Source organism: Aureobasidium melanogenum (assembly GCF_000721775.1).
Source record: "Aureobasidium melanogenum CBS 110374 unplaced genomic scaffold scaffold_9, whole genome shotgun sequence".
In the NCBI taxonomy this organism is placed as follows: Eukaryota; Fungi; Ascomycota; class Dothideomycetes; order Dothideales; family Saccotheciaceae; genus Aureobasidium; species Aureobasidium melanogenum.
This window is the reverse complement of record NW_024470061.1, coordinates 547,831-573,224: the sequence shown is the minus strand read 5'-3', so window position 1 is coordinate 573,224 and position 25,394 is coordinate 547,831. Positions and strand designations below refer to the sequence as shown.

General features: G+C 50.3%; 9 protein-coding genes across 9 annotated transcripts; 6 read left to right on the top strand and 3 right to left on the bottom strand.

Moving 5' to 3' along the window:
- Nucleotides 1–522: 522 nt before the first annotated feature.
- Nucleotides 523–4,277, bottom strand: M437DRAFT_34626 (uncharacterized protein; the record flags this gene model as incomplete). The annotated part of the gene is made up of 3 exons (XM_041019282.1): nucleotides 523–1,293; nucleotides 1,346–2,025; nucleotides 2,081–4,277. Coding segments are annotated over 3 exons (3,648 nt in total), but the record flags the coding sequence as incomplete, so codon positions are not given.
- A 1,264-nt stretch (nucleotides 4,278–5,541) lies between these two features.
- Nucleotides 5,542–8,918, top strand: M437DRAFT_65823 (uncharacterized protein; the record flags this gene model as incomplete). The annotated part of the gene is made up of 11 exons (XM_041024642.1): nucleotides 5,542–5,679; nucleotides 5,854–5,970; nucleotides 6,078–6,274; nucleotides 6,334–6,373; nucleotides 6,421–6,443; nucleotides 6,479–6,529; nucleotides 6,653–6,878; nucleotides 7,205–7,266; nucleotides 7,678–7,700; nucleotides 7,769–8,568; nucleotides 8,619–8,918. 11 exons carry the CDS (start codon nucleotides 5,542–5,544, stop codon nucleotides 8,916–8,918), a joined length of 1,977 nt encoding a protein of 658 aa, XP_040880257.1.
- Nucleotides 8,919–9,401: 483 nt separating this feature from the next.
- Nucleotides 9,402–10,646, top strand: M437DRAFT_84260 (FAD/NAD(P)-binding domain-containing protein; the record flags this gene model as incomplete). The annotated part of the gene is made up of 1 exon (XM_041028075.1): nucleotides 9,402–10,646. The coding sequence occupies one exon, from the start codon at nucleotides 9,402–9,404 to the stop codon at nucleotides 10,644–10,646; it is 1,245 nt and encodes a 414-aa protein (XP_040880256.1).
- Nucleotides 10,647–11,678: 1,032 nt separating this feature from the next.
- Nucleotides 11,679–12,627, top strand: M437DRAFT_47910 (uncharacterized protein; the record flags this gene model as incomplete). The annotated part of the gene is made up of 2 exons (XM_041021552.1): nucleotides 11,679–12,052; nucleotides 12,108–12,627. 2 exons carry the CDS (start codon nucleotides 11,679–11,681, stop codon nucleotides 12,625–12,627), a joined length of 894 nt encoding a protein of 297 aa, XP_040880255.1.
- Nucleotides 12,628–13,103: 476 nt separating this feature from the next.
- M437DRAFT_47892 (MFS general substrate transporter) lies at nucleotides 13,104–14,812 on the bottom strand (the record flags this gene model as incomplete). The annotated part of the gene is made up of 3 exons (XM_041021547.1): nucleotides 13,104–13,352; nucleotides 13,411–14,518; nucleotides 14,574–14,812. 3 exons carry the CDS (start codon nucleotides 14,810–14,812, stop codon nucleotides 13,104–13,106), a joined length of 1,596 nt encoding a protein of 531 aa, XP_040880254.1.
- Nucleotides 14,813–16,235: 1,423 nt separating this feature from the next.
- On the bottom strand, nucleotides 16,236–17,269 carry M437DRAFT_47652 (uncharacterized protein; the record flags this gene model as incomplete). Its single annotated transcript, XM_041021497.1, has 2 exons — nucleotides 16,236–17,113; nucleotides 17,179–17,269. The coding sequence occupies 2 exons, from the start codon at nucleotides 17,267–17,269 to the stop codon at nucleotides 16,236–16,238; spliced, it is 969 nt and encodes a 322-aa protein (XP_040880253.1).
- A 1,080-nt stretch (nucleotides 17,270–18,349) lies between these two features.
- Nucleotides 18,350–22,029, top strand: M437DRAFT_48068 (centaurin-beta-2; the record flags this gene model as incomplete). The annotated part of the gene is made up of 7 exons (XM_041021588.1): nucleotides 18,350–18,413; nucleotides 18,473–18,606; nucleotides 18,660–19,055; nucleotides 19,111–19,177; nucleotides 19,230–20,586; nucleotides 20,634–21,677; nucleotides 21,744–22,029. 7 exons carry the CDS (start codon nucleotides 18,350–18,352, stop codon nucleotides 22,027–22,029), a joined length of 3,348 nt encoding a protein of 1,115 aa, XP_040880252.1.
- Nucleotides 22,030–22,322: 293 nt separating this feature from the next.
- On the top strand, nucleotides 22,323–23,039 carry M437DRAFT_47690 (uncharacterized protein; the record flags this gene model as incomplete). The annotated part of the gene is made up of 1 exon (XM_041021506.1): nucleotides 22,323–23,039. A coding segment is annotated over one exon (717 nt), but the record flags the coding sequence as incomplete, so codon positions are not given.
- A 631-nt stretch (nucleotides 23,040–23,670) lies between these two features.
- M437DRAFT_75109 (pyruvate dehydrogenase kinase-like protein) lies at nucleotides 23,671–25,089 on the top strand (the record flags this gene model as incomplete). The annotated part of the gene is made up of 3 exons (XM_041026357.1): nucleotides 23,671–23,785; nucleotides 23,845–24,970; nucleotides 25,026–25,089. The coding sequence occupies 3 exons, from the start codon at nucleotides 23,671–23,673 to the stop codon at nucleotides 25,087–25,089; spliced, it is 1,305 nt and encodes a 434-aa protein (XP_040880250.1).
- Nucleotides 25,090–25,394: the final 305 nt, after the last annotated feature.

The following is a 25,394-nucleotide window of genomic DNA, read 5'->3' as shown; positions in this document are numbered from 1 at the left end:
ATTGTGCTTTCTTTTGTGCATAAAATCTTCCAACTACCACAGCGCCTTTGGCTTTCTTCATCGGTGGGCACAGGGTGGCGCGCGCAAAGCGTTTGTTTTCTCTTCGCAAGGTTGCTTTATTTTGTAATCAAGTCTTTTGCAACCAGCAGTGAAACATTAATGTGCAAACGAAGAATTTCCAGAGAACGAGAAGATGAGTAAGCTGAGATTGTGTAATGCCCAATTCAATGCGTGTAGTTCAATCAAAACAACAAGACCCGCCGCAATGCTTGTGTGTGTATATCTAAGCGAAGAACCAAAACGCCCTCGTCATCCAAAACGTATGAGTGATATGCAAGTGAAACGCTAAGAGCGCAAGAAGAAACACAAAACAGGATTTCGAAACAGAAAGAAAGAGAAATGGGAGCAGATGTGAACAGCGACACAAACAACGCAGAGCGCCACAAAACATCCTTCTGCCAGATCAGATCATGAGGGCGCTCATTATACTTGCTGCTCTTCTGCCTTCTTCTCGGGTTTCTTACTCACGAGCAAGGGTCTCAAAGCCTGGAACTTGACAGGCTTAGCCATGTAAATGTCCACACCGGATGACTCGGCATCAGCTTGTGCCTCTGCACTTGCAAGGCCCGTAAGTGCAATGATAGTAGCTTTCTTTTCAAAGCCTTGTTCGACTTCGAATTCGCGGATCCGTCGTGTGGATTCCAAGCCGTTCATGATGGGCATGGAAATGTCCATCAGCACAAAGTCGAAGCGGGGCTTGTTGGGATCGCCGCTGCCGAATTCGATGTATTTGTCGAGAGCTTCTTGTCCATTGACAGCTTCTTGATAGGGTAGCTTGTGCTTCTTCATGAACATGACCAGTAACTGCAGGTTGATCGGGTTGTCGTCGACGAGCAGCACATGAGGTATTGATCCTGACTCGGTTTGACTCGGTGTTTCTCTGGCATTGCCTTCTTCTCGATTGATGGTAGGAAAAGAGACGGCCGTACTAGGCGGAATTTCCACATCTGCGTTACGGATGAGCTCTCGCGCCTTAACGGACTCGGTCTTTTCTTCATAAGTGTTGAGACGTGGTAGAGTCACGCTTGGCAATCCGAGGATGGATGCCGCACCCACATCCTCCAACCTTGATCGGTGAGGTAGGCCTTCTGGTTTCGGTTGTCGATCAGGTACCATGGGTCTGTTGAATGTTTCTTCCATACGTCTGACACATTGACCCAGCACCTTTGCCAGCTTGCGAGGTCCACAGGGTTGCGAGATGATCTCGACGATACGGCCAAGATCTGATAATGCCTACATCAAAGGTCAGTATGTAATCTTCTGTGGTAGCGTTCTGTCGACGTACCTTGATGTGATTGGAGGTAATCCCAACAGCCTCTGATGCGTTGAGGCAGACTATGATGAGCGGAACCTCTTTCCCTCTTCCTCCGCCAGTGCGATTCTGATTTACGCTGTGATGTTCCAGAAGGTATTCGACTGATGGTGGCTCAGTGTACATATACAGGTCCGCGTCGGCGTCCTGCAGACTGCTTGCTCTGGTCACTTCCATCTCAAACCAACCCCAACAAACTTCTGAGAGTGTCGTATCGAGCCGGCTGATATTGTCGTTCTGGTCTCTCTCCTTCTCTCCATTGGGATCTAGGAGACACAGTCTCAAACCCTTGGTTTTGGCGGCCACTGACGCTATTTCATTGTTCGGGCTGTTGCTAGCAGACGGCTCTGCTATAGCAAGACTCAGACGAACGTCGACTTCAGTGCCAACATTCTGCACACTCTTGATGTCGATAGTACCTCCCAGCGAATCCACAATCTGTCTCACAATACTGAGGCCCAATCCAGTTCCGGGCTGGAAAGTGTCCTCTTGACTGAAAGGGACGAACAGACGATTCTTCTGGAAGTCTTCTGACATTCCTTTACCGGAATCGACGACTCGGAAAACCACGTCCATTTTGTGTGGGTGCGCGCTTTCCTGGGCTCGGAGAGACACTGCTACCCAGCCCTTGGGAGTGTACTTCAGAGCATTACCTATAGCGAATGTCAATCATCAAACTCAGCCACAATACTCTGCTGAGAAACTCACCTAATAAGTTCATGATGATTCTTCTCAAGGCTCCTGGTTGCGTACGGACAACCCAGCTAGCCCGAGGACTGACGTCAAGCAGCACAGCAACTTCACCGTCATGGATATTTCCACCATCAGCCGCTGGAACCTTGCTAGCAGACGAGTGGCGAGACATGGTGACAACAGGCCCGTCATGCGACTTGAGCTCTCCGGTATGCATTTTCTTGAACGCATGGCCAGCACATACAGCTTCAACAACTTCTTCCACAACCAGTCCGAGATCGATCTCGGCCGAAATGCTAAGACTTTCTGAAGGTGAATCAGTAGCGGAAGCGAGCCTATTTGACCTAGCATCTTTCTTCATGCGATTGCGGCCAAGCTTGTTGATCTTGGCATAGTCGAGCACATGATCGAGGGTATCTAGCAGAGTCTTGCCACAAGTCGAGATGGAGTTGATCAAACCAGACTGGTAGGCATCGGCAGCTGTTTCTTGCAAGAACTCGACCGACCCAAGAATACCATGTAGCGGAGAGCGTAACTCGTGACTCATGGAGGCAATAAATGTTGTTTTTGCTCGATCGTCCTTTAGCGCGTTCATGCGCGCAACCTCGGACATGATGGTGTTACCGAAGGCTCGCAGATATGACAAGTCGTCGTCCAAATTCATCATCCTTCCAGTACTCGAGGTCCACAAAAAGCATCCTGCCACCATCTTCTCTTCAACATAATCCCAAAGTGGCAAGAAGATGACGTTCTTAACACCTGGAAGATTCTCGAGGAGTTGCTGATGGCTCATTCGAATCTTTTTCTTTTTGCCAATAACTTTTTGTGAGGTAGATTTAGGATGTGATCTCGACCTGTCGCTGGCAGACAGGCCGTCACTAGCACTGTCGTCCTCAGATGATAGACCTGAACCAGCCTCGGAGAAGTGCAAGCTTTTCCCATTAGGATAAAGCTTGAAATAATTTTCAAGAGTCAAGACATCCAGCGCTGTATCATGGAATAGAGAGCTGTCTTTCTTGTTAACTAAAGAGAGGCCCAAGATCTTTGAAGTGCGAACAGGGTAGGTTGCAACGTCAGAGTCTGTTGAGTTTTCGACATCAGGTGAGTCAACCGCGAGGTGCCTCGTAGACTCGTCATCGGTGCCGGACATTCTGTCGCGGGCTGCCATTGCAGACCTCAAAGTAGGCTTCGACGGGTTATTCCCAGATGGCCCAAAGAAAACAACTCCTTCGGCGAGAGTGGATTCCCGCAGTATTCGAGAAGCGCGATCGAGCAGTTTGGACAAGCTGTCGGTCTTAGGTTCGCGGCGTCTAATAAAGGATTGGGATCTAGATTCGAGTGATGGTCGATTCACAGATCTACTGCTATCTGCTCTCTTTGGTGATTGCCGCTTGACGGTGTCCTCTTTGAGATCAATGTCCACTTGTGGCGTCGGGTCGGGATTGTTGACGACCATGGCAGAGTGGTCCTCTTCTTTGTCCGACTCTTTCTTCATGGCACGCATAGAAGGAGCGCCTTCGATAAAGTCGGCCATGCCACGAACTATGCGTTCGCCCTTGTAGCGATCTACACGATCCCTTGCCCATTCCAAATGATCCATGACAGCGACGGCGATATCTTGCATGAAACGCAGTTCATCGTAAGTCAGAGGTTCCCTCGGGGCGTCATGACTAACAGCATAGACACCAATATTGTGTCCAGATCTTGATTTAATCGGCACGCCAGCATAGAAGCGCACACCAGGTTCTTGAATGACATAAGGTTTGTCCTTGTAGTCGGGGTCCAAGCGACAATCGGGCATGACAGCGGCGGTCGCGGTGATGGTGTGACCGTCATCATCCTGGACGGTGTACTGTCTGGTAAAAGAACATTGGCATACAGCGTCTTCCCTTGCTAATGAGGTGGTTCCGAGCCACAGGGCGTCGCCTTCAGCATGGCGTGTGTCGTCGACCAAAGAAAGAGTTTTGGTGGCTTCGGCCAGAATGTATTGGTGTTTCGAGTCGATCAGACTGACCATAGCGCGACGAACATTGAGGCGGAGGGCGGCGAGTTGGGCAAAGGCAGTCAAGGTGGTGTCGCGCGAAGCCAGCGGGCGGAAGCCCTTGTCGGAAAGAGTGTTAATGGCAAAGTCGTCAACATCAGCGAGGTCCTGGACATGCGAGGCGACGTTGGCGGAAGTGCCCTGGGCGTCCAACCAAGGTTGATAGAATCTGTGTCCGAGGCATGAGTAAAGAAAGACGCAGACTGAATATACGAGTATCGCACCTGTGCATTTCGCGCTCTTGCAGCGTAAGCGCCCTCTCCTTGGCCTTGTGCTGCCTGAATGGTTTTGACGCCATCTTGGTCGCTGCTTGATGGGATAAGGCGAGACTTGTCTCTAGTTGCGGGTGTGTTATGGCATCGATCGTGTGAGGGCGGTAGGGGCTTGAGAATACGAAAAGGGAAATGTTTATTGGTACCTTTCTTCTAACGTCGAATGATTGCGAAGCCCTCGGCTGTCCATCATGGAATCTGGGGCTTCTAGTCGAAAACTCAAACTCGAGTCACGCCCTGCAACTCCCACGCGGACCTACTCTCCGAAGTCGCTTCCACGTTTTTCGCTCTCGTGGCACACAACATATTGATGTCCGTTGCTCCATGAGCGCCATGTTTACGACGCCGCCATTCGCGTCCTTGCCCTGGTGTCTTATTGCGATAGTCGTGGCACGCCAATAATTCCCATCTTTGATCATGTGCCATCCGCAACAAGCAAGCGCTACCGTGATCGTCGCCATCCTCCGAATGTATCGCACGTTCCATCGAGCATCATGCTCTCGATCATGATTGACGATCCCCAACCTTGTTCACGAGTCACGACATGATCCCCATAGCATTCATATCCAACTAATTTACATATATGTCTGCACAGTTCACACACCCGATATCCCAATTGGTCATGATATGGCCTAACCTTGTCGTCAACATAGAGACAGTCTCAGAGGACATCTGAATACGCACAAGTGTGCGGGACATTTTCACAGGAGACTAGACGAAGCAAACGACGAGTTTTATTCCCACCGTCAACTGCTCGGCTTGCATTCGAGGAGCAGAGGCAGGGGCCAACGAGTTGGTGGCACAACCCTAGAGCACAGCAAAGATGTTCGGACTGTATGTTTATATAGCCATCTGATGGCGGCTCATCTATGTAGCTCGAACAGGGCGAGTACTTGATGGAAAATAAAGAAATGAAAACAGGATGCTCAGGGCCCACAATACCCAGCCGACCTCATTCCTCGCTGATCCAAACTAGACATTCACATGTCATAGAACCACGAGATTCCTCGCTCTCGGGCCTAAGTATACCAAACTTCTTTGGTTTGATGCCACCTCAACGAGAGGTGTTGAGAGAAATCGTCCATAGTGCTCCTATGAACTGACAGATTTTCTCCCAGACTGGATACCCACAGCGAACGAAGAACAGGCTGAGAGGCGCCAGGATGAGTAGAAAAGGCACGAAGAAGGATTTCGAAGTAGCGCAAAACGTCAGAATTGCAGAAGCTACTAGAGCAACGATGCAAGTACCGACGAATTCCTCCCTGGTGGGTCTGAGAGGCATTAGCAAAGGGCAAATTCCAGTAAGATGAATCGCACCTCGTCTTGCGCGAGGGGCCCAACAGCTCTGAACTTCCATGAACTTCAGAGTCTCCGGTCTGCTCTGGAGTCTGTCGGTTTTCAATATCGCCTGGGTTCATCCGGTCCGACAGAATGCTAGAAGATTCAAGAGTCGCTGGCCTATACGACCTCGACAGGCGATACAGCCAAGCCGCGTACAGAACAAAGTACGCGGCGATGATCCAGAACGGGCTGTGTTAGGTTGGTCAGAAGGAACGCTTTCCAAGATTGACACCCGAGTTAAACCTACCTGGGTGCGTTGCTGTCCAAGTGCACAACCACAACGAGTGATCCTATGGTAGTGACCATTGTGGCAGTGTATAAGAATTGTCTTTCCATGCAATTTCTCAATGTTTCCAAGACTCTTTTCACTATACCTGGGCCTGCGTTCGATGTACCTGGGCCTGCGTTCGATGTACTTGGGCCTGCGTTCGATGTACCTGGGCCTGCGTACGATGTAACCGGGCCTGTTTTCCCATTTTCCAGTGATGCAAGCCAAACTACAAGCGCGACAGCGAGTATCACGCTGCACATGAAAATGACATCAGGAGATCGCAAGTTCGTTGATGCAGTTGAGGTGTCATCAGGAGACGCGGTTGCATCTGCACGAACTACAGGAAGAAGAGCGCTGAAAACCATGCCACTGCAGTAGTTGAGGTACGATCTGAATTGGCGAGCTATCGAATTGGGCGGACTTCGTATAGCTACTTGTTATCAGTGGTGTGTGGTAAGTTTGTGGTGACTTCTACTCACACGTTTTAGGAGTAGCTCTAGCTGGGATCTGAAGGACTGGCTGTTCGTGGTGGCCTGCAGGTTGGTGACGAGGGAAGCTAGGGTGAATGAGGCTCGGGGTCAGATTTCTCATGTCAAGCATGGGGTTGTGCTTGGAACAGTTGGGTCGACCGCTGAGATTTTGCTCTAGCTGGGACTCGATAGTCGAGACGATCTCTGCGAGCAGGATCATCTTTTGCAAGACAAGATCAAATGGTGTTTGCCTGATGGCACATCTCTCCTGACTTTCCCATCTGAGGACTTCGAAAGTGTGACGATAAACGAATTCCTGTACATCTGCGATGTCGACGCAAGAGAGCTTGCCATGACCCTTAGCGACCAGAGTCTTCAGTACATCGAGAAGAAGCTGTTCCTGCACCGCTGCAACGAGGTTTGCTACAGATTCGTGGTTGTTTGAGGTATGGACTTCGACAGCATAGCGGTTGAGAATGCTGAACATCGAATTTCGTTCACTATCCCATCCAGGAAAAGAGGCCTTGTGGTTGGAGAATCTGGAAGAGCCATCAGTAGTAATTATTTTGAGAGATCTATCGGAGTCGTCGTAAAAACATCTCGAATAGTGATTCCAAGTGTTACATCTACCGAGGGCACTGTCGGCGTCGTACTCGTCCAGAATTTCCGTAGGGTTCAATCTTTGTCTGTTACCAGAGGCCGGTATCCCATGACTTTGGCCTGGGCTGTGGCACAAGCTTATAGGTACGAGTCTGGGATGATAGACAAGGAGGCTTCCATCGCACCAAAGAGCCATCAGAGTTGCTGTATGTGGCAATGTCGTTATAAAGTAGATCTTGAGAGAAAGCAGAGGATGAGCAGAGAGAAGGATATGGTCTGACGTAGAAATGAATCTCAAACAACGGATCGACCAGAAGCTCGAGAGCGAGTTTACTGCACCGCCGACTCCAAAGCTGTCAAAATCAGACCATGTTGCTTCTCAGGTCCGAAATTACGATACAAGGACTGAGTACCTGGCACTAGAGCAATTGTAGAATAAATCGGCGCTGTGTGGCCAATGAACGTGGGTTGGTCCCTCGCGATTTTCAGGCACCCAGGGGCTGGATCCCCTCAAAGCCGGGAACATGCAGTCAGCAGGGAAAAATGGTCCCACGCGATTACTCATGATGCTCACCATACGTGAGGGACTTCTGAAGCTTTCTTTTGGAGTCTTCTAGTCTACTGCGTTCGCAAAATACCAGTGAGTTTGCGCGCCTAGGTATTCCCCTTCGGCCAACAACCACAGATTACTTTACTGACCTTACAAAGATTCTCTGCACCATATTCTCGACTCTTACATGACGGACATCATCTCAGGCATCATTTCCAATTCAATTGAATTGGCGAGACAGATTCCCGCTTCCACGAGTGCTGAGTTAACAGAAAACATCCGGCAAACCATGCAGTCCTTGACCTCGCTGCGTGCAGAGCTCCTTTCAGTGGTGAGAGGCAGAGAGGAGCAAGATACAGCCATGCTCATAGTATCATCTTCCAACGATACTCTGCTTGAGCACTCGCAATCAGAAGGATCAATCTTACCTGTCGTAGAGGGATCCATCAGCTACAGTGCAAGTAGGTTGCAACTATTCTTGAATGAAACATCTGTTGGCGATCGACTGACGCAGCGCTCAGCCTGTGGTATGCAGCGCAAATGGCCCCGTGAGAGACTGGCAGCACTGCTGGCGGATTGGAGAACGTTCCATCGCAATCAGCTCCGTATCTTATGCATGGGTAGCCAAGGCGCTGGTCGTACCATGCTCATTCCCAGTATGCTGCGAACGTTGAATCCTGGTCAAATGAGTGCTTCCGAAAAACAAAGCAGCAAAACGACAGATCGGCTCCTTAGCTACGAGAAGCACAGCTGGCATGACTCGAATGCTAGCATGAGAGACGAAGATACCCGGCCTAGCGCAAGGATCTGGGAAGCTGCTAGAGCAACTTCTAAAGCTTCAACATTCTTGATGTTGGCCGCCGCTTCTGCAACTGTCTCGACTTCCTGGAACAACGCAAACAATAGTGCTATCACCAAATCCAGGCCGCCAGCCACAGACACCGAGCTATGTAAAAGGGTAAGTAATGCTGTTCTTGTTAGGAAGCCGACGACTGACATGTTCTCTAGCTTTGCCTACCTGCGCTGAATCCGAACTTGGCCGAATTTGCGTTGGCCGTATGTGCATACTCAATTGCAGTGATGGCGTACGCCCACCAATGTCGTGAGAACTTTTGGCAAGACCAGATCATACTGCTTGCGCTCTTGACAAGCATCTCTGCCGGATTATGGCTCGGATATGACCTGCAGACTCTAGTCCTCGGTATCATGTCCTGGGCCGTCATAGCTGCTCTCATCTTGAGCTCTGCCAGCCACGAGCTCGTACGTCACTCTAGACGAGCGAGACCGTATCTGCGCGAGCGGAGATAGATTTATGAAAATCGATCAAAGGAGGTAATGAGATGTCTGAAAGTTGTCTCGGGCTAGTGATGATCGTGGTCAAAAAGACTCGACCAGGGCGTTGGCTATGCTGTGCCTCAACATGATACCTTCCAGTACTATCCAGCAAATCCTGCGAGATGTCCGGTGGCCTTTGGTGGGGGTCGTGTTCCTTGTGGTCTGGTGTTGTCTTTTATTCCCTGTTCGTCTACCAGAGTGCCTGGTAGAGCTCGAAAGGGCGGTCTCGATTCAAACGATGTGCGTGACGCATTGATTTCGATAGTTCAATTTCATTACCATATAATCTTGAGTCTCGGTTCTTACGAAAATGCGCATAAAGCGGAGGCAGAGGTAAGGTGTTGAGGCGTTGATGAACTCGAAGGTGAGAGGAAAGCGGGTCAGTCAGCATGACGTGCTTCATCTTTCCCACTTCTCGTTGCGCAATCCGCCCAAGCATCAACATCCACATCAACCATGACACAAAAACCGATCTTAATCTCTGGTGCCGGTCTGGCATCACTATTACTCGCTCGCTCACTCTTGCGATACAAGATACCGTTTCGTGTCTTCGAACGTGATGCTTCGCTCGCTTCTCGAGGCCAAGGATATAGACTTCGGCTCTCCTCGGAAGGCCTCGACGCCATTGAATCCGCGTTGGATCCAGCGGCATGGCAGAAATTCTACGATCGATGTGGTAAGACTGGCGGAGGCGGAATGAGATTAATTGATGCTCGCACTGGTGAGCCTATCGAGCAACCACCTGCAGCAGCTGCTGGTAACAGCAGTAGTGGTGGCGACAGTGGTAAACCTGACAGTCTGAATTCAAGAGAAGGCAAAGTTGTCGGTATAGCGCGCGGAGACATGCGAAATCTGTTTATGGAAGGCTGCGAGGAATTTGTTCAGTTCAACAAACATGTCAAGGGGTATGAATTGACGAACGACGGCGTGCGAGCTATCTTTAGCGATGGCACAAAATCAGAAGAAGGCTCTATGCTCATCGGAGGCGAGGGTATCAACTCATATGTCGCCAGGCAACTATCGAACGGCAAATTGAAGGTCTACGATACTGGGGCTCGTGGCATTCATGGACAAGCACCTACAACGGCCTTCAAGGGACTTGGCGAAGGCGTCTTCCGTATAGTCGACAACAGCAGACCCAACGGTACATTCGCTGTGATAACAAACGTCCGCTCTGGTGACATGGATGATCCCGAGACTCAATTTGGTTGGACTATGGTTGGTGAGCCTGGTGTCATCAAAGCTCCCAACGACGACTACACAATCGTTGGCGAGACTGCGTCCAACATCGCTCGAGAACTCACAAAGGACTGGCACCCTAAAGTAAAGCCTCTCTTCACCGAGTCCAATACAGCTGAGGGCGCTTTCTGGAAGATCACCATCTCGACACCGTCAGGAGTACCAGTTTGGCCGAACCAGCCTCGTGTCACTGTAATAGGTGACGCAGCACATTCCATGACTCCAGCAGGAGGCCTTGGCGCGAATACCGCAGTTAGAGACTCTGCTCTGTTAGGTAGACTGCTGCAAAATGGATACTACGAAGGAGCTACATCAGATTACGAAAAGGAGATGAGGGTCTATGGAAGTGAAGCTGTAGGAAAGAGCTATGGCATGGCTTCGAAGATGTTCAAGATCCATATTGACGAAGAGAAATCGACTACAATGGAGGGTGAGGTCAGGGACAACAGGAGTTCAGCGTAGAAGGAGGCGCCAGGAACGGGCAGATACAGAAATGAAAAACATCGTCGAATACCGCTTCATTGTCTCTTGTAGCGAGCTTCACACTTATCGAATACAGACAGAATGTAATTACCAACCAGACAATAATCATTAATTTTGCCCGCAATTGGGTTAATCATCGGCACTACCTCACGTCTTTCATCCTACAGGCTTCCAAGTGGAACTCTTCATCTACTGCAATTCGTCACCTTAGGCCGTTGCATGTGCGTCAAAACCAAAGCAGGAACCCACTTTCGGCATTGATGCTTTCTAAATGCCATCCCGTTACCGTTTGCTGGCGCTTGTAGATCATCATGGGGCGAAGTGCACAGTCTCTAGTGACACTCGTCAGACTTCCGGTAACCGCGGATTCGGTAAACATGATGACTCTCGCCAGGACTCTACCAGAGGAAATACTTAACAATGGAGCAATACAGCCAACCTCGAAGTCTGAACACACGATGCCCCAACCAGAATAGAGTACAATCATAATTCATCTCGATTGAATATAAACCTCCGAGGCTCAAATGGACGAAAACCTTAAGTCGCTATAGATGCTTTCTAGTCTCCACTTAGGTGCATCATCACCGGCAAGAGAATTACACATACTCGCGACACGCGAAAAGCTCGCCGCTGTGCCCACACAGCATCAACTGGACAGTGGGTTGCTCTGAGTTGCAGAAGCATGGCAAGCATGTTTCCCTTATTTACCCTTTCACTTGTTGATATCTATTTGTAGAAAGACATCTGTAATCCTTGAGTCTGAGTAGCTATGTTGCCGTTGCTGCAAACCCCCAGCTAGCGACCCTCTCGGAGTATGGGAAGAAACAGACGAGAGCCCTCCACGGAGAGAGCACGGTGTTTGCACGATCCTTGTGCTTCCGATCAATACAATGAATTAATACATGTGCCTTGCCCTGTTCTTCTTCGGGGCGGTAGAGTAGGTGGCTATATAACCCGGTAGCTCATGCAGCGAAAGGTTGTCCTTCTCTTTGACGTGCCACACCAGGAAACATGAAATCCACACTTACCATCCTCGCCCTTGCATCACTTTCCCAGGTCTTAGCTGTGCCAGCAACCAGTAAAGCAACTGCCGACAAGTGCGTCCCTCTGGATAAGACCTTCCAACTCAACGTCCCACATGGCTCGACTCCGCTCTCTCAGATCAATTACGCTGGCTTCAACTGGAACATTCCCAAAGCTGCTGTAGAAGGTACTCTCGTCTCCTTCTTTGGCAATTTTCATAAGAACGATACCACGTCTTCTCAAATCACAACTGTTACAAATTCCAATCAAGTTCCCGATGGAAATTCTATGAGCAGTGCTACTGGATCTGCTAATGGAACTACAATTGTCACCACCACATTTGCAAGTGGTAATGCATCGAGGTAAAGAGCAGCATACTCTCGGCATGGAGGAACAGACAACTTACCTTCTAACTAGTGCTGCGGGTGCTGCTCAAGATACAACGAGCGATAGCTCTACTGCCTCGACCGGCAATGCAAACTCGACCGCCATTGCCAATGCAGCAGGTCAAGTCACTATTGTAACAAACGCGACAGTAGCAGACGCATCAAATGAACAATCCGTTCAAAATGAGAGAAAAGCCGCTGCAGCTACCACTTGTGCAGCAGACAACGATGGAGCAAGCGCCTCTGCGGAAGAAATCAGCACAGTCACTTTCACTACTGCCAACGGAACACGTATTGAGAGTAATGCTTATGCGGCCTGTTCTGCTGGTGTGCTGGCACCTTCGGCAGCTGGTAGTGGAAGCAGCTCTTCTGGAAGCCAGGCAAGCGTCAGTCAGGTTTCTGCCAGTGTTACTTGTAACGGCACAACGACTACTGTTGTCGATGACGAGACCCACTATGCTATTACAGTCAAGGGTACTTACTGCCAGAATTCGGGCTTCTCGGGTGCTATCGCTGGACAGAGAATTGCTTATGCTGAGGCTGAATGCTAGAGTGCGTATAATATTTGGTCTACGCTAGTTCTAGAAACCGTGCTATACTTAGTGCCGTTGACATTGAATCTACGAAGCCATATTTACTCCGTTGCTTCTGAAAGTCATCATATTTTTTACTAGACTGTATCAGCAGCTAATATTCATTTCTGATCTCCTTGTGAAACACAAAGTTTTGTTTATCAGCAGCACCCCCTCCACCATGTAGATACATGGAGTAATAAAGTAACACGGCCTGGAAACTGCTGTTTCGGCTGCCATTTGAGTTACATGGACACAGGGCACGCGCGTCCCAATCTTGCAGGCTAAGGGAAAGAACGATCTATGCGAACAGAGCGAGTCACTCAAGGAAGGAACGATAGTCTGAATCGGAACATGGTAGTAAATCGTTGAAATCATAAACATTCATCTAAACGGAGGCTGGCAAACAATAATTACATGTCCCAAGGCACAACAGACCTATACTACCAGCCTCTTTACAGCAAATAAGAGAAGTAAAGGTTCTGCTTATCCGTCATATCTTGCAGACCGTTCTCGCCGTGAACCTCTGCGCCAGCTTCGTGGAACTTGTCAGTCATGGAGTAGTCCTCGAAGGTTCGGGGCAGACCGGCTGCCTCGCGCTGGTTACCCTTCTTCTTCTGGCACCAGGTGATGTTCACGATCTGGGCTACTACAACTGCCCAGAGGATGATCCAGATGACCAGAATGCCCTTGAGTGCATTGTGCTGGATATTTTGTTAGCCATTCATGCCTTTGCGAAGATTTTAACGTTGGCTAACTTACGTATTGAGGTGCGAACTTGGAGTCAAAGATGTAGGGAGTGATGATGTTGCCAATGGCGTTACCAGCGTTGAACGAGGTGTAGTAAATGGCTTTCTTGGTCTGTCCAGCACAGTTGCCACCCATCCAGGAAATAAGGAGAGGGTTGATGGCGTACACGAAAGCAATGAGGTAGTATCCAGCAAGCAGACCGCCCTTGTTGGCCTTGGTCTTTGGTAGTGCAACCATCAAAGCAACTCCTACAATCACGATAGACACAAGACCGAGCAAGAATGGAGACTTGCGCTTGAAGCGGTATGCGAGATAAGAAGCGCCGAGAATCGAAACGAACTGGAGTGCTCCAGATGGCATGTTGAGCAGCACCGCCTGATCAGGGGTGAAACCAGCGAGGTTTTGAAGAATGATAGAGCCAAAGACAGATGACACGGAAGCACCTGCATTCACACTTATCACCATTACCATGAAGAGCCAGTACTTCAATTCGGTGAAGGCTTCGATGACTTGCTTCCAGTTGAACTTGTGGGAGACGATACCTTGCTGATTGGCTTTAAGACGGTCAACAGCCTTGAGGCGATCTTCAGGAGACAGATAGCGGGCCTCTCCAGGGCTGTCGTGTGCCCACCAGTAGGTAATGAGTCCGATACAGATAGTCAAGAGACCAAAGAAGAGGTAGACCACCTGGTAGCGGTAGAGTGTGGATGAGTGGATGCGACCAAAGCCATAGACGATGGGGGCGCTAATGAGAGTGCTCAGGCCGTAGCAGCTGTACCAGCAAGCAACACGGAAAGGCTGTTCTGAGCGTCTGTAGAAGGCGATAGTGATCATTGAGAACAGAGGTACGACTGCAGCTTCAAAGGCACCCAAGAAGAAGCGTGAGGCTAGGAGACCGGCATAGTTGCGAGAACCAGCGAGACCACCAGCGACTGAGATACCCCAGCAGGTAATGATGACGGGCAAAACTTGTCGGTATCGCAGCTTGACGAGTACCCAAGCAGCGATGGGCTGAACAGCAAGCTGTGCGTAGTAACCAATGTTGCCAATGTTGGAGTAGTCGTTGCCCTTGAGGTGTGCGTCCTTCTTGAGTCCATAGACGGCTGTAAGACCGATAATACTATTGCTTGAGTCAGTCGCTACTCCTTATAGTTTGTCATGTGTGTCTATCTTACCCTTTATCAGCCGATTGGAGGAAGTAGACCATACAGAGCAGCGAAAGCATCCATATATCAGTCTTTCGTAGAATGCGTTTGTTGTCTTCGTCGCTGCAGAGGTGAGCTTCACTCAGGCCAGCGTCCTTGCCCTCCTCGAAAGCAACGGCAAGACCTTTCGAATCATGGTGAAGGTCTCCAGATGTGTCAGATGCGTGCTCTAGGTGTTGGGCAGCGCCCTTCTCTACCGTCGAGTCCATGGAGGATCTGGCTGGGTGGATAAGAACGTGTGGAGGCGGGTCTAGCGGGTCTGGGGGTGAACTGGGGTTGTGGGGATGGTATTCTGGGGAATGAGTGTTTATACCTATCTTTGTCCTCGACGGAAAGTTATATCTCCGTCGGCTATATCTGGCTAAACTCTTCGATGGAGGAATGCTCGTGACATGTGCGGAGTACGGTGGTATCGTGGACGAATGCGGGCGACGATCAAACGTTAATTGGTGCTATTACTCGGGGGTCGCTGAGTCGTTCTCACTCCGCATTGGTGGCGTCGATGTGGCTGCTTTGGGCACGAGCCAAGCTGCATGAAGATATGCCCCAGGAAGCACGGCGATGCTTGCCATCTTGACGATCACGTATATCCAAGTGTTGTCAACCATGGAGGTGCAAGATGTCCGCTTTAAGCGCTCAAATTTTTCCAAAGCATTCAGAGCTTACAACAACATTGATGATGACTTTGTGGAGAGTTCCAGCATCGATATCGAGTCAGTAATTCCTCCAATCATATTGAACGACCGCCACGGCCGAAGATGGAGAAATATGTCCTCGGGGCCAAACGCCTAAAGATGCCCGCGTGGGATATGTACCAACCTCGAAGGATAACCCTTGCCGACCACATGCATGCATCAATGTCTGGGCAAAGCAGAATCCATGAAGCTTGAGCAAATCCAGGATTGCCGATGTGCTCGAACAGAAGCCTCCGTGGAGCCGTATGAGATACGTTGAAGTTGGTTGATAGGATTCGTAGGAGAGAGCACACGTCGGTTTTTGGCCGATCACTCTTGATTCGGAATCCTCAAGTGCAGTACCCGATACCCCAGGTCGAGTTTGCTAGCTCAGGGTGACTTCTCAATCGTATTCTCACGACATGAGGGTTGTGCGCACGCAGCAGCTGGCTGCCAAGCTCGCTACAAGCAGATCCCGTCGGTGCAGATGACGAGCGAACCTTCTACTCTCATTCGATCTGCAACGTTGCAGCCAGCTTTGCGGCAGTCTCGAATGTGCTAGAAAGAAGAATATCTTTGAGCGTGTTGGGAGTCCCAACTTGGGACGATCTTAGCTTGCAGTAAAAGTTCGACTTCCGCTGCTTGACCTTATAAGTTCAAGACGGTGAAGTTCTGCGGCATATCGTCGATGGTACGACCCTGTCGCGAATAGGATGATACCTCATAATCTGGAATGCAACCAACAATCAAGACGCGCATTGAAGAAGAAGGTTCTTAAGATTATGTTGATCCATAAAATGTCGGATTTGGTGTACAGTTGATGCCGTTGAGTCAGAATACGACTGATTCGAAGACGGCAATGTTACGTAGCTCAAACGCCCGTGACATGACGACTATTCATCACAACATGTACTTGAGAATATTTCCGTGCACCAACATGAATACGTCTTATCATCAACTAGAGCTTGTTTGCAGGCTTCGATCTTGCTTGCAAATTTCTCTCTGCGGACATGATCATGCAAATGTGGTGGCTAAGGGCCACGATATCTCCAGCATCGTCCATGATGATGACTTCCAGATCATATCTGCCATTCTTGATCTGTTTTGCGCGAACCCTGAGGAATAAAAACTCGACACCCTCCTCAGGCAAGAGTTTCTTGACGTCAAGATTCAATAGCAGAGTCGGATACCAGGCGGATGAGAAGCCCTTTTGCTGGGCGGCCAATTTGTTGATCTCCTCGGGATCACGTAGAGGTTCGACGGCATAGGGGTCGCTACCTGTACGATAGCTCTCGAGAATTTGAGGAAACATGTCGGATACATAGCCCAGGCTAGAATTTGTAAATCGCTCGCCGTTGCTGAAGCACATCCACTGATCCGCTAGACTGCGCATACGTTGACCTTGTCTGGGGAAGTAGAAGTTGACATGTTGACTGGCGCGGCGGAAGATGGCGAAGGGCATGGATTTCTGCTCTTTCCAAGCATCGTCGGTGCCGGCTTTCAGCGCGGAGACGTCAGCGGGTGGAGCCGCAGGTTCCAGTTTCCAGCCTGTAGGAAAGGAAGTGCCTTCTTCTGTGGCAAGGTTGCTGTTCGTGATGTAGGCAGCGACTTCTTCGCGATCGCCACCATCTTGGAATAGAGTCACATGGATGATAGAGGTACCTTTGCCTAATTTGACATCTCTGACGTTGAATTGAGCAGGTCCAATGCTAGTCCGTCTGAGGAATTCTAGATGCATGGACATGATATGTGGTTGGTTCTGCTTGGCCAAGGTCGTGGCAAAGTGTAGCTGGGCTACGCGCATGAAGCATGAAGTGATGTATCCGCCATGAGGAACTAGACGATAGTGTTATAAGAAACATGGGATGAACAACAATTGTCAGTCGAGGAAGAAGTGATACCTGAGCCAATGCAGTAGTCCTTTGGAAAGTTTGCGGTATACGTGTGAGTACCTGTCGAGGTGACGGTGGTGGCATCATAGAAGGGAGGCATAATGTTCACTGTTGGTTGACAACTATGAGAAAGGAGATAGGAAGGTCAATATTGAAGAAGTGGTTTACACAGAAGGTGCTACTCTTAGGGCGGTTGGAAAGGTCCCCGCCATGCTTGGCCGAGGCACCTCGGCTTGTGATTGGAGAAGACGATCTACATTGGCGATGTCTTGGTGAGGCCATACACGTTAAAGAGTGCATTTTAGCAATCGTCTGGCAGACGGCGCGTTGGTCAAGGAGTCAAGACGTGCAAGTGGGCGAGGAGGAGGATGCACAGAGAGTGGGCGGCCGGGGCACGAGGATCGAGGGACGTGCGGTACGGGCGCGAGGCATCAGCGAAAAGCTGAAACACAGTTGGCTGGAAGCGGGGCCCGGAGCAAGAGAAAAGGATGATGAAAACATGGTCAACCAAGATGTTTGGGGGATCATCACAGAAGGCAGAGACATTTTTCAAGATGCACATGGCCAAAGCACTTATTACCGAGCACTGCCTCCATGGCGCATCTGCTCCAACAACAGGGTTCAAGCAAAGCGGTCAATGTTTGAGCATTTGGGATTCAGAGAAGATGCACGAAGTGGTGGCATGGTGCCATGATGGTAGGCCGTGGCGGCGTCACGAAGGACGGAAATCTATAGATGGCATCAAATTTAGAGTTTGGCAACGGTGGTTCAGGAGTTTGCAGACAAAGCATGACGGCCGCATACCGTGCTTTGGCTGTGGAGTAGGTTGGTTACCTTTAGCCAGCACATGGTTGCGCCTGAATCAACAGCGCCCTCGACTTCAATTTCGCATCCTCTCATCCTTTGCAGCATACTCATAGCGTTACTTTAATTTCGTCTTGGTCTTGTTGTCTGCGCGCAACAAGTGCTGCCTCTGCCTGCGCCCCTCTCGAGTGTAATTCTTCGCCAATCATATCGACATCTCATCTGCATCCCAACCGTATATACATAGCAACCACCGCCCGCGCATTCGCATTGTTCGCTCATCGCACTCGATATACATCGCTCATCCCGAACACAATATTCTCGACCTTTTGACCTTATCGCTAGGCGCTGGGGGCGCGCCCGCCCTGCTCGCAGCATGGGCAACGTAGGAAGCCGACCTGACGATGCTTCTCCCGTCTATTTCAGAGACCAGACGAGATGTGTGTCCAGCTTGCCTCTTCTGCCATCATCTGCTTCTAACATTCTTTCCCCTTCCCAGTCTCGATCGCAAACGTCAACATTACCAACTCGCGTGGTCGCACCCTCGTCTCGCTCACCCCAAACTCCTTTCCTGCCACGCGCTACCAGGCAAAGCGCGACACTGGCGACAACACTCCCGTCGATTACGTCCAGGTACTTAGACCCGCTGTCCATAAGCTCTGAAGACACTTGCTGACGGTCCACAGGATCCTGAACCCCCTTCCATCCTCTCTCCCTCCTTCCTCTTGCGCCTGGCCAACGATGAAGAGCTTACTTTCAATTTCACATGCGTCCTGCGTCAGTCCAATTCCGCTCCAACCAACACAATCGGCGACCATGTCATTGCTCCAACTGGAGTCCCCGCTTCAGACACTCAGCTGTGCGGCTTGACCTATGTTATTGGCTCGAAAGCAAAAGAGATTGATCAGCTCGTCACACGCGGCTTCCATTTTGATCCTAATATACACAAAAATCCTAATGTCGAGCTGGTGGGTGACTACAGCACAGGCGGTGTCCCATCGGTACAATTTCAGTGGTCCTGGAAGTGGAGGCCTCCAAAACAGTCCGAAGACTATGGCGGAGGCTGGCGCAACACCTGCAGTGTATGACTGTCCCTGCCGCTATTATTCAAAATGAGTTGCTAATAGACCCTGGCAGTTTGTCGAGTATAACTCGCGGGCTCATCGTCTCGAGACGCTAGCCAGCTTCTCGTTCTGGGTGACTAGTAAGGCACTTGTCTCCCTCACTCTTCTGTATTTATTCTGACACTTCTATAGATACACAGCGCTGGTTAAATTCCCCCACCTTGTCCCCTCCCAGGCTTAGAGTGCCATCCTCCCAATCTATCGAATCCAGAGTCAGCGCTGTCAGTGATTCCGACCCCGGCGACCCCAAAGACTACCGCGATTTCCGTGAGCCTTCCTCGCCCATGTTCGATGCGATACCAGAGTACGGTCTTGGCCTTGTTCCGTCAATGACAAATGGAGGGCCCCTGCCTCCGCCCAAGGTTGACATTAGTTGTGTTGGTCGCCCAGCCGAGGATGCTAGTGCCAGCGAGGATGGTCCTGTGTTCAGAGCGACAATGCGAGCCCTGGAGCAAAAGACTGGCACAATGAGATCTCGTATGAAGAAGGTCTTGAGAGCTGCCGAAGCTGCACAAGCCGCACAAACTGCCAGTAACGACGCCCACTCTGCTTTCATGGATGCGCTTAGAGAGGCTTCTAATTCGAACGCAAATGCCGTCCGTCCCGCTCTCGAGCACTACTTCGATTCTATTGCTAGAGAAATCCTGCTTTACGAGCGCCAAAATAACGCAAACCTCCAGAAACTCATAATTGAGCCCATCAACAAGCTCTACAGTCTCGACATCAAACAAGCAGAGTCCAAGAGGCGTGACTTTGACGAAGAGAGTAAGGACTACTATGCCTATGTTAGCAAGTACCTCGGTCAGCGCTCCGAGTCACTCAAGGAGAAAAAGCGCGCCGAGAGCGATGCCAAATACCAAGCCAAGCGACGCACCTTCGAGCTGAAGCGATTCGATTACTCCTCTTTCATGCACGACCTCAATGGTGGCCGGAAAGAGCAAGAAGTACTTTCTCAACTCACAAAATACGCATCCGCACAGGCTCGAGGATATCTTACCACGGCCAAAAAAGTCGAAGAGATGCTGCCACAACTAGAAGCCTTGACCCGTGAGGTTTCACAAGCCGATATGGAGTTCCAGTTGCAACGCACGGAACGCGAGGAAAAGAGACGAGCCTTGGAGACGAACAACGCCAAATCACCAGAAATAGAGAGCCCGCCATCGGTTTTCAATGGCTCCAATGCCACTCATGTCGATCGCGCGAGCAGCATCATTTCCGCACCACGAAATTCGATCATGTCGACTTCTCCTTCGGCATCCAATGGTTTTCCGTCTAGCATCACCTCTTCTACTAGCCCTAGCTCGAACGGCGCATTGCCTGTTAGAAACACGAGCAACAAGTTTAAAGGTATTAGAGACCTAGAGGAGAAAGACAATTCTGCTTCTGCTGTAGCAGGTGCAGGTCAGTTCAAGAAAGAAGGACTACTTTGGTCTTTGAGCCGGCCCGGCAGTCATGTGGATCCCATCATGAACAAAGCTGGATGGCATAAGTGAGTATTCTCTGCACCACATGTCATTCATTCACTAACAAAGAAAGATTTTGGATAGTTCTTGATCAGGGTAAGCTGTCTGAATATGCCAACTGGAAAGACAAGCTCGATTTGCACATGGATCCCATCGACTTGCGAGTCGCATCGGTGAGAGAAGCACGCAACGCCGACAGGCGTTTCTGTTTTGAGGTCATCACACCACAATATACTCGTGTCTACCAAGCTCCATCGGAAGAAGACATGAAGTCATGGATTGCCTCGATCAACAATGCACTTCAGAGCGCCTTTGAATCTAGACCATCTACTGGCACGCCAAGCACCGAAAAAGTCAGTTCTACCCGCAACACCATTGCTGCCGTCTTAACTGGAAAGACGACACCATTCTCCTCCCAACGAGCATCGACCAATGCGACTTCATCGTATATCAGTTCTTCAAGCAAGATTGTGTCGCGTCACGCAACAACGGGTGATAAGCCAACATATATGAAGCCCGATAATGAAACGCCCTCAGCACTCTTGAACCAGATACGGGAAGCTGATGCTGGCAACAAATATTGCGCTGATTGCAACTCGGACCAGAAGGTCGAATGGGTGTCCATCAACCTCGGCATAATCTTGTGTATCGAGTGCAGTGGTATTCACAGATCTTTGGGTACGCACATTTCCAAAGTGCGATCTTTGACCCTTGATACCTCTGCATTCACACCAGACATCATTGAGCTGCTCATGCTTGTCGGCAACCGTGTTAGCAACATGGTTTGGGAGGCCAAGCTCGATGCTTTCCTCAAGCCAGGTCCTAATGTGACCAGAGAGCAACGTCTACACTTCATCACGGGCAAGTACAGCGACAGATTGTACGTTCAAAGCTCTACCGATGCCATGGCGCATTTCAAGAGTCCAGACGATACGCTACTTGTCAGTATCAAACAGAACAACATACAGCAAGTGTTGTATGCTCTTGCATTGCGCGCGAACCCCAATGCTACAGATCGTTCGCGTGGGACACACGCAGTGTTCCTTGCCCTTGCGGCTGCAGATCCCGCGTCTCCGTCCAGCTCATTTGTGCAGCAACGTAGCGGGTCGTCAACTTTGTCAACACCACCGGGTCTGAGTCCGTCAGTACCACCTCCACGTCCAACCACTCCTACCCCTCTTAGAAAACCCTTTCCCGTTGCCGAGCTCTTGCTCCAGAATGGAGCAGAGATCCCAACGCAGCCTGCGCCTATACCATTGTCACGAGCCGCCCAACAGTACATTGAGTTCAAGATTGACCAGAAGACTGGCCGACACTTGGGACTAGGTGTTAAAGACTCCGCTGGCGATGTGCTTTCGGCACTGCCAAGTGAGAAGCACAGTCCCAATGATCGCGACAGTCGGTTGATGAAAAGGCAGAGCACGGGATCCAGGGTGTCGAGCAGAGACGGCAGTATTGGACGAAGGTGACCATGAACATCTCCTTGTCTCTTTGCCTGTCTTACTTCACTTCCCCATGCCTTACTTTATTCCCTTTCCATGTGTCAAATATGATATCACTTTATGTCTTTGACGAGTAAAAGAGTCATTTGCAGGATTTGGGCATGTGTGTTTTTGGTTTCGTCTTCTCTTCTGTCAACCCTATACTCAGGCGTCTCTAGCCATTTTTCGTTTTGTTCATTTCCTCTTATGGAATGCACAAAGAAAAGCAGATCTATTGCTCTTTCCAATGAACAAGCCTATGGCTCTCGAAACATCTGCGTTTGCTTTTTGCTTATTTCTGTTGTTTTCGTGTCTACAGGAAACGAATTCACTCCGCTCCGCTACTGCACCGTCCAGTCCTGGTCAAGCCGTCGGTACGCTATCAAAATCCCAGCGTGAAGGCTTCAACCGACAAGAGGAAAGCCACAAACGTCTTGAACAATCTCACCATCATCGAGACTACTACTGAGTTTGATATTCTCAATGTTCCTCAACGCGAGTGTCAAGTGGACGAGGCTGGATGCGCCGATACAGAGGATGACCCGTCGTTCTACGGAGACCAAAAGCGACGAAGACAGTCTGACTTTCGTGGACGTGTGCATCAAGTGGCTTCGAGGTTACTAGCTCGAGCCCTGGCTACCGATGATGGATTGACAGTGCTTCGTCGTCGTAGACACTCAACTCCCACACCCATTGAGGACCAAACAAGCAATCTGGTGCAGGAAGCCGAGCGCGAGCAAAACGACGGGCAATCTCGAAATTCAAGACCTAGTCGGAGAAAGTCTCTACTTAGTCGTGCTCGCTCGTTGAGAGGCGCGAAGAGTATGTCAGACTTGAAGACGATTGCTCGTAGTAGGGAGCTCAAAGGTCAGCGTGGATCTTCCCCTTCAGAGGAACAAGATCAGGCAGGAGGAAGGATAGAATGTGCAGTGGTCAGGATGAGGAGTATCAATAGCGCTAGAAGTGCGCCCTTGTACTTTTCTAGAGCATCTACATAAGAGTTGAGTCTATTGGCTTGGGTTAATTGGCACCATAGAGCGGTGCGTAGTAGAAGAAGAAGGTATACTATTGTTCAGCAAGAGTATCATTGCTTTGATGGCAATCATCCAAGAAGCAGGCCAAATGTTCTGCAAGACTGCCTCTCTGAATGCAGAAAGACATGGTCCGCGCTTGTGAAGAGCGTCCGGTTTCGGCCATGGTGTCCGAGCGACGCAGCAGTTGGCAATGCAGAAGTGTGCTGTGGCATGATAGAGCTGGATATAGCGCAGGTCAACAGCTCGGTCTGGAATTATGTTCCGTGTGGTGAGGAGAAGGTCGAAATAAACGAAAAAGAATCGGCCGAGCGACAGCCTCGGCACGTGAAGGTGAGGTGGATGGCGTTCGGCGGGATGGAGCTGGGGTTGCGGTCTGTGGGGTCTCTGACGATTGATTTCCGGTGCACACACACACACAAGCCGTGAGCACCGTTGACTCACGGCTCGTCTTTGATTCCCTCCATAATTGCTATACCACACGCGACCTCGACGTCGGAACCCTTCTTTGCTGAGCCTTTGCCAGCACGTAGCCTGAGCTCGCGAGCTTGTCAACCAACGAACGACTTTTGGCCGCAAGGCCTCGACAAGCGCAGCCATGTCGTGGAAAAAGTCGACCGAGCTCATGGACACGATCCGCCATTATGCCAACTTCCCTGCTACTGGCGTGAGTCTGCGCCAGATGGTCCAGTTTGGCGAAAAGCCATCAGTCGGTAAGGACAACATCACACGACTCGACCATTCTGCATCACCCTACTGACCACTCATCCAGGCACTCTGTTCCGGGCCTCCCAATTCGTGTCCGAAGAGCTGCCCATACGCCTGGCACATCGTGTCCAAGAACTTCAAGAACTGCCCGATGGACTGGGCGAGATGCCCTCGATCGCTCGAGTACGAGACTGGTACGCCCAATCCTTCGAAGAAATCACCACTCTACCCAAGCCCACGCTTTCGGCCGAAGTCCGCGAACGCCTCCTAAGACCTCAGAATGGCAAGAACTCGCGCATATTGAGCGAGGCTACCAAGAACCCGAGTATCAACCAGGGCCAGTACCGCTCGCAGCTCCACAAGACCAAGGACACTGGCGAGAGAAAGAATTCCCTCAAGCGTTACTATAGCGCCGGCGATGACACCAACGACTGGCCGCCCGAGCTGAACGACTTCAACACTCGCTTCTCCAAGACGCTCGAGAAAATCAAACGCCGTCACGATAGCGTCGTGACAACTGTTGCACAAGGCATTCTCGAATACAAACGCAAACGTCAACGAATGCAAATAGACCACAATATTCAGGCTTTCCTCGACCGTTTCTACATGTCCCGTATCGGCATCCGTATGCTGATTGGTCAACACATTGCCTTGACTGATCAAAGAGCCCATTCGGACCCTAATTACGTCGGCATCATCTGCACAAAGACAAACGTCCGTGATCTGGCTCAAGAAGCCATCGAGAACGCACGCTTCGTGTGCGAGGATCATTACGGTCTCTTCGATGCGCCAAAGGTTCAACTCGTCTGCAACCCCGACCTCAACTTCATGTATGTGCCCGGCCATTTGTCGCACATGCTTTTCGAAACTCTCAAGAACTCTCTTCGTGCTGTCGTCGAAACTCATGGCCAGGACAAGGAAGAGTTTCCAGTCACAAAAGTTGTTGTAGCCGAAGGAAAGGAAGACATCACCATCAAGATTTCAGACGAGGGCGGTGGTATTCCAAGAAGCTCCATTCCTCTTGTTTGGACCTACATGTACACAACTGTCGACCGAACGCCTACGCTTGACCCTGATTTCAACAAGAGCGACTTCAAGGCGCCAATGGCAGGTTTCGGGTACGGATTGCCCATCTCCAGATTATACGCCCGGTACTTTGGCGGAGATTTGAAGTTGATCAGCATGGAGGGGTAAGTGCCAAGTGCTTTCCTGCAACATTTGACATTTCGCTAACACAATCCGCAGCTACGGCACTGACGTCTACCTCCACTTGAATCGCCTGTCTTCCTCTTCAGAGCCACTCCAGTGACAACGACCAGTCATGAGGGATGAATGGTTACAGCCAATCATCGACAGACCGATGATTGACGAAGGCTCGCCATCCGATTTCCCATCCCAAGGATTGACGCGCCAGCCACAGAGAGCCTCATCATCAAAGAAGCCCTCTATGCAGAACATAAGTCTGGCCATGGCATCTCGCGCTATGAAGTTGAAGCGTGTCGCGACTAGAGAAGTCAGCGAACGCAGACAAGTCGGAGACGCCGAAGAGATGGTAAATGGTCCTCAGGATAACACCGCCTCACCCTGGTGGAGACATGTCAGTATGGAAGAGGG